General features: G+C 38.7%; 1 protein-coding gene across 2 annotated transcripts in view; it reads right to left on the bottom strand.

Moving 5' to 3' along the window:
- TRIO (trio Rho guanine nucleotide exchange factor) overlaps window positions 1-13,238 on the bottom strand; it is a 252,873-nt gene that overhangs the window by 128,597 nt on the left and 111,038 nt on the right. For both annotated transcript variants that reach the window (XM_071553704.1, XM_071553705.1), the window contains exons 10-11: window positions 11,872-11,994; window positions 5,439-5,630 (exon numbers count right to left, since the gene is read on the bottom strand). In XM_071553704.1, the coding sequence (XP_071409805.1) occupies window positions 5,439-5,630; window positions 11,872-11,994 (315 nt within the window). The remainder of the gene's footprint in view (window positions 1-5,438; window positions 5,631-11,871; window positions 11,995-13,238) is intronic.

Here is a 13,238-nt window from a genome sequence, read left to right as displayed (position 1 = left end):
GCACGCAGCTTCTGCATGTAAAATCTGCAGATTCCTCTTTCTGCCCCTGCCCCCGAGCGCAGTGTTGCAGTATGTGTATTTCCATAGGCACAGTTGTTGAAGGAACTGTTATTTGTATGGGGTCAAATGTTGCAATAGTATTCCCTAACAAGTATATCTAGGAGGAGAAAGGGGCTAACATGTATGTCTGCCTGGAAGTTTTGGTTTTTGGGACATGCAGCAGACAAAAAATGTGTCTTTTTAAAAACAAAAACTGTAAGATGTTCAGCCTCAGCGTTTGTCTTTCAGTGACATTTAAGACGTTAAATGCCCATATTTTTTTTAGTTACATATAATTCTTTTTAAAAGCTTCAAATATCCCTATCTATTCTACTGTTAGAATTAATTTCCTATTCAGAATAAATTTATCCTTTTAGCAAAACCAAGTAGTTTCTTACACCTTCCTAAATTTCTATCTACTACTGCGACCCTGGTTAACATTTGCCCCATTTCTTAATTGAACAAAACAAAACCATCTATACCATAGCTTACTACAATGTAAAGGCTCACTTCTGACTCACTTTTATCAAGCACTTTGCGTTATTTCTAAAACACTTGGACTTAAATTTCATCTCTTTATCCACACAAAGTAGCTACCAATATTGAAAAACTCAAGAGAGAAGAAAAGCTGTGCTGGGTAACTGGATTCCAGTCCTACTGAAGTTGTAAGCCACAACACACTCCAGTGTGCAGCCACTGAATGTGTTTCTCATTTCAGATTTAAAAAAGTGTCCTCCTCAACTCTCAGATTCAAGATGACCAGCAAAAGACTGACCAGTGACTGCACTTCTTATCACTTGCCAGACGTGTCACATTGAGCATTGCTGTCCTGTAATGACACAATAAAAATATTACAGATGCCCAAGTCCAAGGGACAGAGCCTTTACACTTAGATGAGGGAATCCAGAAGATGCTCTGCTGACTGGAAAGGGCACACAAATTGGCGTGCAAATTTAACCTGTAGATCACAACCTGTCATTTCAGGGTTCACTCCTGGATGAAAGAATGCAAGACTGTGTGATGGACAGATATCCTTCCATATGGGGTAATGCCAAGGAGAGAGCATTTCTAGCAGTGAGACAAAGCAAGACCATTATCAACATTATCACCAAGCTTTCTTGAATCAAATACACATGCCTAACAGCTAGATGTGAATGAATTGGCAGCCCTGTGGCCAGAGCAAGGCCTCCTCTGCCTTCCCATGCACTGGCACCCTCAAAATTATGCCACCTTCCTTCCAAAACTTGCACAGACTATTGTTCCATACTTCGGTAATGAAAGCTTTTTATTTGAAAACTTAGCCAATTCCACTTCCCTTCTCTTTGTTTCAGTCTCAGTGTATTCTAGAGCAAAGTTTAGTTTGAATAAGACAACAAAAGAAGAGATACATCTTCTACTAACACCATTAAGCATAATGTGTATACATAAAAAGTGCTCTGAGCTATTTTATATTCCACTTGCCAGAATACACACAGAAGGTTATATGCAAAAAAAAATAACAGACTCTTAAGAGATCATTCTCTTCCATGTACAGTCAGCCTGGTCTGTATTCCCACACTTAACTCCAGTTAGGAAAATATCTGTTGCTCTACTTTGGCACTACAACAAACACCTGGCTTGGACAGGATTTCAGTCTTCCCACTCGTAGATGCTGAGGGAGCCATTTTCAAGAGTGTGTGTGAGCACATGTGTATGCTTGTGCGTGAAAGTGTTTGAACTCACACCAAAAGGCTGTTCAATTCTACTTTGTGACACATCTCACAGCGAAGACTATTGACTCCTGCTCTCATGTTTTGCACACAACCATTTCTGATAACTGTTTATTTAGGAAATGTATCTTTTATCTGTGCAAATTTTTGCTCACCTCGTCCCTTGCTATATTATTAAATGTCAAAAGGCACAAAAGTCTTAAGGATTTCACTGTCTTGCAATGGTCAGTTTCAGATATTACGTTGTATTTTATCCATCCACAGGCTGGGAATCTGTCGGGACACAACACTTGCAATGCAAACATCCTGAGAGAGGTATTTATGATCCCAAACACTTTTAAAGCTTGACAGAACACAGTTTAACTTCAGTACGTCACTTACTGAAAAGTTTGGCTTACAGAAATTTCTGCCTGTTTGCATGGGAGCTAAAAATCAATATTCACAACCTTACAACTTTAGCAATAACATAACATCATGGAATCACAATGTATATATAGTAAACAACTAGTTTTCTCAGATCACCACTAAGCAACCACTAAGCAAAATGAGCAATATCCTTACATAACACTGTATTTCTGTCTTCCTGAATACATCCTTTTTTTCCCCATTGAAAAATGTTGTCTACTAAGGTTAATCTATGATGAGTCTGAGAACGTCTAGTTGTTTCTTTTATCATGTTTTTAAACCACAAAGAGCTCTACCGCCTTTTAATTCTCTCACAACAAAACTGCTGGAAATGTTCAAGACAGACAGTACTTTCCCTGTGCATCATAACAGGCTGCTGGGCTGCACACATACTACACAGCTGCTTTGTGCACAGGTAGAGCAAAAGTCTGTTACTTCCAGGATGAGCTTTTTGTCGCAAACACACTGCTTCTGAAACCAGAAACTGTGCTGATTTGCTGAGCTTGAGCCAAGTAAGAGTACTGTGCAGACACTGAAAGGCTGATGCTTCCCAGGGAAGCTGGGAAAAGTTGCAGGCAAATTCTGTGTCAGGTATAAAGGTTATATAAATCTACAGGGGAGAAGTGGTATTGGAATGCTCTCATCCAGATGCGAAGCATTCATTCCACATGAAGTATTTCTGGGGAAAAGAATAAAACACACTAACATCCCACTTCAAAAAAATCAAGGGATTGAATGGGTATTGGAGCCAGGTTTCAAAACAGCCAACAACTCAAACTGCTTTTCTCAGCTCTGTGGTTTCCTCCAAACCATCACACACAAAGACGGTTTTAAACCTTCATGTCTGTTTTTTTTTTTAAGCAGGAAAACACAAAAGAGATATGAGACAAAATTCACCCTGAATAGTTGAAGGGCAAAATGCATTGGTGGTGTTTTGATTTCTTTGGGGGTTTTCATGTTTTGGGGGTTGGTTGTTTTTTTTTGGTGTGTTTTTTTGTTTGTTTTTGTTTGGTTGGTTGGTTTTTTTTTTGGTTGGTTGGTTGTTTTCTTTGTTCTGGTGGTTTTTAAAGTTTTTTTTTAACTTAACAACTGAAGAACCTCTTTCTGGTACAACAACTAACATCTCCTACTGCTTGAACGCTCTTCACTAGCTAAGCATGCACGTTAACTTCTTCACAATACAGCAGAAAGGTTACATTGCTTACAGGTATGCACTAATTTATTCAGTGACTTCCCACATCCTGCAGGAGAAACACAATTCTCCTGCCAATAAAGCATGGATGACTTTCAGGTTTAGGGCATTTTTATCTTCCATCTGCTTTGTGATGCCTTCTCAGCACTCCACACGCATGTTTGATAACAAACAACATGCTCTTGAATACCAACCTGAGAACAGAAAGCACAAGACAGCTCTGAGCTTGCTATTTCTTTGCACCTGAAGCAAAGGACTAGTCTACTAAATACAAACCATCTGTCTCGCTCTCTCATCTGTATTTTTTTAAGTAGAATGCAAATAAATAAAAATACAGCCTTCCTTACATAAATAAGTATTTTTAATTTTTATCTTGCTTTATTAGCTATAAAGGTCATGCACATGACAAAAACAAAAAAGTCAACATGTGCACATCAGCCATGATAGCACCTTTCCCCTAAAGTCCAGGTCGTAAAGATGCTGCCATAGTAACAGCTGTGTGTGCTTACAGCCTCAAAACAATACCCATTTTCCCAAAGTAATAAATCAAAATACAGAATATATTTTTTTTACTTTTTAATAAAACATTATTATCTAGGGGAACAGTGGCAACATGCCAGCACATCTGGATCAGCCTCACAGAATTACTCAACAGTGACTCACAGATCGGTATGCCTTTCAGATTTTTGGATTTCTGGAAAGCAAATCCTTTTATAGTCTTGGTCTTTCATCACTACAGCCAACTATATTCCATCTAAATACCATTCCAGCTGTTGCTCTTGATGCTAAAAAAGATAGGTAATGAAAAAAATATACAGAAAAAAATGAACATGTTTCAGCAGCTGACTGCTCCTGTGCTTCATACCAGGTAATGGACCGGTACTACGTGCTTGAGAAAGTGAAACAAAGAAGCTGCCCCCTAAGAATAGTTTATGAAACAGCATTTATATTTTGTTTGAACAAGTAGAGCCCTAAGAGAGTATTGGCAAAGAAGCATCTAACAAAAACTGATGGGGGAGCTATGTACTCATGTCTAGAGCTAAAAAGTAATTCAATCCTGACCTCCTTCAAAGACCAACGGCCTTGAGCTTTTGTTTCAAGTGCAAAGCAGATGTTTCACATATAAAAACTCCCACTCTTATCCCTCTACAAGGTTTTGCTGAAGAAGCTACTTTGAATACTACGCCACTGAACAGACCATTTCTCAATGTATGGTGAAGAGAAGGAAGACATACTAAGGCATGCTGTGATCCAGAAGCTTTTCGTATTTTCACTGAGTTTGAACAGTGAGAAGATTTAACATGAGTTCTCAACAGAAACCAAGTAACCTTAAGTTGTCAAAATTTGCCATTATGTTTAACCAAAATGCCTCAAGTCCTTCTTTTTGTTGTAGACTGTTCCACTCTCTCCCATGAGTGTATAAATTCATATAATCTATGTTCTGAATTGGAGCAAAACAATGAACTTGGTGAAAATTGTTTGGCTGAATTTTCTCTTTCCTCATGTATCAGTTCAACCTTTGAAGAAGGTTAAAAATTGCAAACAGAGGGGAAACCACTGTTATTATCAGATAAGCTCATTAGGTTGCAAAAAACTGTCAATATACAAAATAAAAATGCAATAAGCAAAACAGAGAAAGAAATAAAGTCTCTCTGGGCAACAGGGTTGCCTTAAGTAGCCGGGTGCTTCTGCCATACATTTCTGTCTCCTGAACTGTGTCAGTCTAACCATGGTAACTCAGACAAATGGAGAGCTGGTTAAACACAAAAACCCCAAAAGTGCATGGTATCTCCCCACCCCACAACAGTGTCTTTCAGCTGTACCAGTTCCCTGAACTGACCCCTTCCCCGTTCCCCGTGACTGAAGCATGGGTACTTGCACAACAAAGGAGGCAGAAGCTGCTTCTGAGAGAGAGAAAAATAAATAAATAAACAGAATAATCCTTAAACAGAACCACCACCCCAGCCCAAAGTTCATCATACAAATAGGGGTTTTTATTAGGTTCTGTGGCAAGGTTCTAACAATGAAAGCAACATTGGATAATACCCGTTTTAAGGCTTGAAGTTATCACCACAACTCAGTGGAAGTTTTACCTCTTTAACGTGGGTGTGAAAGGACACAGACATGTCCAGCAGGATCTTGCGCTGCTCCACACGTCTCACAAAATCCTGTATCCGGTCTTCAAGCTGATGGGCAGCCTGATAAATCTCCTCCGGGTCACACTCCCCAGTCTGAGCAAGCTGTTCTGCTGCTTCTAGGAGCTTATCTGCATTGGTGTATGTGTTCTGCAGAGAAATAAGTTAGTTTCACAGGGTTAAATGAAAAAAGGTCATTTGTTTTAAAGCCACTCCACTAATGAAAACAAAATGACAAAAAGGACCTTGGAATGTATTTTTCTTTCTTCTTTTCTTAAAGAATGTAGAATATAATCTTTCTAAAAAATTTGTTGTATTTCTATATACTTTTTCATTTAACTGTGAAAAAATTAATGCCTTAGCTCCTTATTTATGTCTAGTAATGTGTCCTCGATCCAGAACCTGGAGTTAGTATCTTATATTCACATCTAGAATAAAGATCAGCCTAAATGTGTAACTACTTGCAAACTGGCCTACTTCAATAGTGGAAAAATCAATACAGTAAGGGACAGAAGACTTTTCAAATATGTATTAGTAGAGTTAAAGAAGTTCCAACTGTTGGTACAGGTGCTTTACATCCAGTCCACACATCCAGCAGGGAGGTGTAAAGTGACTGGGCACAGAAGGCAAACACTTTGCTCCAAAATTCATGTGTCAAGTGGATCATTAGCGAAACAGCAGCAGCAGAGGAAGACTTAGAAGTCAACTGTGGCTGAGTGCCTGAGCGGAACACTGTCCCAATACGTCCCAGGATTAACAAATGCAGATCAGCAGTCCTGTAAGAGACTTGGGTCTAAGCAGAAAAAGAATGGAAGAAATTGGGTTTCTGATGTGCTGCAAGTGCTATGGTTCAGAGAAGAGACAGATATTTAGCAACCCTTAAAGCTTACAATTTGCAGTGTGCCTCTATTTTTCTCATTAATTCAAAACAGCACTGAGTCCAGCCATTTGTTATAATTTGGTTGCTCTTTTAGAGCCTAACCTTGGGTGTTCATATTTTAGAATGGTTCTCAAAATACTCATCAAGAAAGCTTAGAAGGATGTTAACCTTTGGAGAAAACAGACTGAAGCCAAGTCTGTACTAACAAAGCTTTGTTTATGTCACCACATCACGTCTTCTGATAGGTTTGCACCACAGACTAAAAAGAGAAGAGAAAGCATTCTTGACAATATAAACTACATCCTTTCCTTTTCACTTCTGCCCTTCCATGTTCTCACAACCTCAATTACACCAGGTAAAAACACTGCTTGCCAGAATAAATAAAGCACATGCAAATGTGCTTTTCTTTACCATAAATATAGTATCACACCTCTAATTAACATTATAATATCCACAAAAGTTAAATCCAAGTCCAGCCCTAAAACTGAACTAAAGGGCAGGAAGTAAGAGTTCTCCCCCAGGGTCTCAAGCAAATTACCAGAAAAGCTCAGGACAGATTACATGACTTAATGCAGCTTTCATGTATTTGGAGAGGAGTTCCCTCTTCAGTTATTACGAGGTATTTATGTAAGGAATTCAATCCATGCTGTTTCTTGACTTTGACTATGTACCTCTTAGCCCTTCCTTAACTTTCAGCATTTTAATTGCTTGGAGAGGTAGAGAACTCCTCTCCGTTTCCCTGGGAAAGCCTGCAGAGACAAACAGAAGCTTACCCTGTTCAGTGGGAAGCACACTACTCAGTGCTCCAGACCACTGTCTTCAGGTCATGCTGGCCCAGAACACGCTGATCTGTGCTTCAGTGTTTTGACTTCCAGGGCTGCAGCTCACACATGTTCAAGGGGCAAGGCCAACAAGCCTTAAGGCGCTCCTCAAACAACAACTACTTCATCAGTCCAGAGCACCACACCCAGCTGCAGATGGTTGAAACAGAACTTTCCCATTTTAATGAAAACTTTATCTCACATGTGAAGCATTGTTTACGAATTCCAGAAGTATCTTCCACATTACACAGGCCCAGGCACATCTGACTTCTCTTTCTGTAAATGGGAGGGTGAACTGCTTGTATTTAGGAAAGATCACAACCTGGGTGCTTCTTCAAAAGGGGTTGTGATTCTCAAACCTGGCAGCAGACACATGCCTTATCACACAAACTTCACTTTCAAGGAGAGCTGAAATATAAATATTAACTTCCCTTTGCAATAGAAATCACCACAAATAGGCATTCAGTACTATCTACTGCCTTTCCCAGCTCTCTGCTTACTGCTAAACAATGCTCGGAGAGAAAAAAAGCAATTGTGAAGATTTTGAAAATTCAGGTCCCAAGGGAGAGTCACCAGTTAGCAAAGTTAGGCAGAAAGCCAGGAGTTCTCCCATGATGCTGCTTATGCCAGTTTCCTAAACTGACAAAGGAGACTTCACCATGAAAAGCTTCCTTAGACTATTTCCACTGGTGCGCACCCTCCCCAGATTCCAGGGGAGAAGGAGCAGCCCTGTAAGAGCTTCAAGACAACCTACAGTCCATCCCTCTGTGCCCCAAGGTGTGAGTTTTCAATAGGCATTCTTCTCCAAAATGCTAAAAAATTGTCTGTAATGAAAATTACCACCTTCACTAACAATGTATGTATGTGTATGGCCAAACTTCGCGAACGACGATTTGGGAAGGGCTGTCCCCACGTGGGTGTGCCCTTCCAGCCTGCGCAGTGGATTTTAGGTGAGGCTCAGCGTGCGCAGAACTGGGGTTCATCTGCCACGGCCGAGCGAGCTTGGACAGTGCCAGTGAAGTCCTCAGGACTAGAACCTACAGCACCCGGCATTTCCCAGGAGGTCTCCCATCCAAGTACTAATCCGGGGCTGACCCTGCTTACTCCATCATTTTTCTAGTCTTCCTGTTGAGAAACCTATTCTACATATTCTTCACAAAAAACAAACACCATATTTTTAGAGAGCATGTAAAGTGACACATCACAGAAAACCCAAAGGTTAAACTTTTAGTGCACAAATGAGTACTACTGACAATAAATACAGAGACAGAAGTGAGTAGAGGTATGGACTGAACTTCATACAAACTAGAGTTTATTGCAGTATGAAAAGGAAAGAGACTCAGGGATGGAGGGAGATCAACAGAGGTATACAAATCATTAAACACAGAGAAAATGATGATAGATTACTCATTAAGCACAGTGGATGCTATCACACTTAAACATCAGACAACACTTAAAATGAAAAAGCAAAGTACTTTTCATCTACGGAGCAATTAAATTGCCTAAGTCATTGCCACAAGAGCTGGCACACATTCCAAGACCATAAATGCGTTTAGAAGTAGCAAGCCTAATTAAGGAAAGTCCATCAATGACTATTAGACACTGGTTCTGATGTATCCTTAGTTCCAACATCAAACAGGCCCAGATAACTGGGAGGGTAAAGGTAACTTTTTAAGCATACAGTTCCTTTTGTTTTTGCATCTGGTGGTAGCCACAAGATACCGTAAGACATGGACATTTAATTCGATGCACTGCAACCATTCATGGATAAAATTGAGAACCATTTCAAATACGTAATCTGTTTTTTATAATCTTAATGGAGAGGGAAACTGGTGGTGGTAGGGAAACAAAATGCATATTCAAGTAAGGTTTGGAAAAATCTTTCTTCTGCATCTCTTGCACCAAGAAGACTTGAGTTCTTTATTTAGATGCAGTCTGCACATGGTGAAAAGAACTTACCCATGGAAAAGATCCCATTAATTAATTCTTGCCATATATCTTTCATGCTTTTTGAGCATAGACTACTGTCAAAAACCAGACATAGATTACGGCTGAAACATGAAAAACTGACTTAGAATTTCATATGGAGATGCATTGGGAAGTACAACTATGATATTGACCTGTACCCAATGTTTCTACATTGAAAACACAGGCCAATAAGTGAAGCAACCCTGTAAAAATATGGAGTCTTGACACTTTGACTAAATGATCTCACAGACACAAAGATGATCATGGGGGAAGGGGAAAAAAGGAAAAAAAAGGGTAAGTAGAAATTGTATCGGACAGGCTTTGCATGAAAAGAGCAACACAATTTTACAAAAGTGGGTGCAAGTCAAAGTATGTATGCACAGCATGAATTATCATCAGAATTTAGGGAGGATTATTAGCTGAGTTTTGACTATTTTCCAAAGTAGTAAAAAAACATGTCAAATAAGGAGAAACAAACTGTCATTTCACAGGAATTTGGAAGTGAATAATTTGTGAGACCACAGCCTATGGACTCTGCAACACCTTTTCTATTCAACACACAGCTTATTTTAACATCTCTTTCTTTGAATGCAGTTGAGGAAATGGCATCTCATTCACATTAAAAAAAAAGAATGAGGGAGAAAGTAGAAAGGAGGAAAAAAAGAAATAACTTTCACTCCCCTCAAAATCAGGAGTTAGCCTTTGATTAGAAACATTTCAACATTACTGTTGGCTCCCTGCATTTCCTAGAACATTGCCATACCACTGACACTTCACTTGACACTACTTTCTCTCACCTTCTGGCTAGAACTGACTGAAATTCTTTGATTATGCCTAGGGTCCTATTAAAAACCAAACCAAAACAAAACCACAGCAACAATAAAACAAATAAAAGAAAATCCAAAACACAGCGAAGACCTGGACCAACCAGAAATGCAGGTAGAGAGTAAGTCAGTCAAAAATTATTGATACTTTAACGAAGACTACAGATTGCTGTTTTATAGTTGAACGTAATCTTCCTTAGAACAGCTACAACAGGAATGCCTTTTGGGGCCTGCTCATATCCAGTTTTGGAGCAAGTAAGAGTAACGACTCGGAGGGTGCGCCTCTCTTGGCAGTAACTCAGGACACATTCATGAGTTAGAGATGAAAAAAATACTTATTAGATCATTTTGTCCATCCTTTGGTCAATGGAAGATAGTCCCCTGTAGTATATTTAAGTTCTTTGTCCAATCTAATTCTTCAGGATCTCCAAAAATAGGACTTCCACCCATCCCCTAAAGAGATAATTTTGAACTCTAGTAACACTCAATTTCATGAAGTTTTTGCTAAGAATTGGCTTTAGAATTTTCTACTTTAAAGTATAAAGATGCTTTTTAAAACATCCTGCTAACAGTTCTACACACTCCATTCCCTCTGGTTACTCAAACATTTCTTCTTTGCTCAAATAACACAGTATTAAGTATGAGATCATTCAGGTTTTCTGAAGTATCTTACAGAAATAGATTCTTGCTTGTCTGACCCAGGAAAGTATTTCCACATGGAAAATATTAGGGTTTTTTCTAAAAATGAAGTATTAGACATTCATATGGAAGATCCAGCATATACATATTCAAAAATAACAACATCTATTAGTGTTCAAAATTTTATAGGAAATCAATATTGAGGAGGTTTTCTGATGCTATTTCAAGTCCTCAGTCACTGGAGTGCTCTTAGACTGTATTTACAACAAAATTTTATCAAAAGCCTCATCCTGCACTAAACAGCCAAACTAAACACACTTCTGATGCATCCACCACAGCAGATGTCACTGCTGAGCTCCTGCATGTCACTTTAGAGTTTTTTAATAACATTATCTTCTGGTTTTGACTGAAGGGTCACTATGTCAACCTTATGTTAAGGAGATTTTTCCTGATTAATCTTAGCGGTGTTTACCCTTACCAATCACTAAGACTGGACAGACAGTACATGCTACTAATGTGGAGGATTTTAGCTTTCAGGTTCCCTCACGGGGTTTTACTCACCCCCTTTAGAGACTGACAACCACACCAACTTCTTGTTAAGCTCCCTGTATGCCTCTGTATCTGTATGTCTTTTGACTTTTTTTCACAGAAAAATGTGTTTTGAAGTTCTGACATCAATTCATTTCCTATGGAGTCTTTTTATGAAAAAAGCCTTGGTATCAGTGACTCAGAACAGGAGGGCATATACAAACTCAATTGTATTTAAAGAATAAACATCAAGCCAGACTGGCCAGTTTGCTGGCTCACCTAGTTTCTTCCTATCTCTCCTCTTCCTCCACATGAGACTGTAGTGAGAATTTGGGAGCTCTACAAGCTTAAAGTCAGAAAGCAGGACTTTCATTGCTCTCTGACCTCTCATAAAGACAGCATGAAAGTTTAAATTCTAGAATCATACAAAACTAAGTTACTTTTAAAGGAGAGCTTTCATTCTTTTGTGAATCAATATTTGAAAGGATGCTTTTGAAAATAATAGTAATAACAAATAATAGCAGAGCAGCCCTGTCGTGCTTTAAGACTCCCACTCTGTAGGACTGTGGAAGTGTCTTTTCTTATCGAAGCTGGAACACAAAAGGAAAATGAAATGAAAACTTGCAATAGAAACAAAATAGTCTGTTCCTGGAACTGCCCTTCTGTGTAAAAGCAGGAATTTTTCATTATTTTCATGGCAAGCGTACAGGCCTTCATGCAACTGCTTTTACCTGTGCAACCTCTTCAAAGTCTTCATGGCGTTTCTGCAAAGCTCTGGCCCGATGTAGGGATTTTCCCACTCCAGTATGTTTGCTAAGAAAAGCTTCTCCATGGTTTTCAATCCAATCCAACACCTGTGGTACAGAAAAGAGACACACACAAACTCTAAGCAGAAGTACTGAATGTTACAACAAAAAGATAACTATTCAAGAAATTAAAAAGCTGTAATGTGACTGCTTATAAGGAACTGTACTGTTGAATTTAAACACAGTGTTGCCATTGAAGGGCATTCATTACATCTCATTTAACTTTTCTCAAGGCAGTTACTAAGCTCGAACTAGCAAAATAGTATGATTCCAGATTAGGTGTTTATTTTGAAGCCTACCAAGGACAGGCTCATTTCTCCACATCCACCAGTTTGACAGTAATCTGATCCAAGTGGCAAGACCCCTTGTGAAGGTCTCTAATCTGTTTATGCCTTCAGCTGACATTTTTCTGCAATATAAAACTAATGGAGCTTGCACACTGCGGGTGAACAGCACAGTGAATTTTTTTTTTAGATAAGAACTTGCTTCTTCTTCTACATATTATTAAGTCAAGAAGAAAGATTCAGTAGTAGAATTTTTAACTAACACAAGAAAAATTGAGTTGAAATTACTGTGTCTGTATTCCGAGCACATGCAGGAATTTGCCCCAATTCTGAAGACGTATCCCCTCAAAATATTACATGTAGTTGTTTATTGCAAATTTTATAGCTCAAAAACTAATGAACAAAAGACATTTAAGGTCATTAATGCTTCTACCACAACAACTGGGCTGACAGCTTTCTAAATAGTAAAGACTGTACATGTAATTAGTTCCTGCCAGTTAACAGCAATGATTTGTGCACACATAACAAATTTCTGACGAGTGAATGAACAAACACATCTGATTCCTTTCCAAAATAATACATCCTAGCCATACCTTAATTCATTCGTTAGCATGCATATGGTAGTAACTTTTTGGAAGACAATCAGAGGTCCAAGAATGATGTTCAGAATTACAGACAGCTGCATATAAGCAATTTTCTTAAGTCAGCTAACCACTTTTATACAGTAGTTACACAGCGGCGTGGAACTTTCATGTTCAGTGTTCTTTTTCCTTTAAAACATGAATATTTTAATTTGTTTTGAATATACCTTTCAAAAACCTGTACTTCCCTTTTCTTACCTACTTAGTGTCCTTTACTCTGATTCCTGAACTTGGATGAGGTTTTCCCCTCTTTTCTTTTACTGAAAGCATTTGACGCTCAGTGTAACAAATGAGAAAGATTTTTTTTCTTTTTGCTTCCAAACAGATTTGAGAACCACTTCTGCAACATCACTCATGTCTACATTCC

Source organism: Pithys albifrons, chromosome 4, assembly GCF_047495875.1.
Source record: "Pithys albifrons albifrons isolate INPA30051 chromosome 4, PitAlb_v1, whole genome shotgun sequence".
NCBI classification, from domain to species: Eukaryota; Metazoa; Chordata; class Aves; order Passeriformes; family Thamnophilidae; genus Pithys; species Pithys albifrons.
This window is presented reverse-complemented; position numbering and strand designations above follow the sequence as displayed.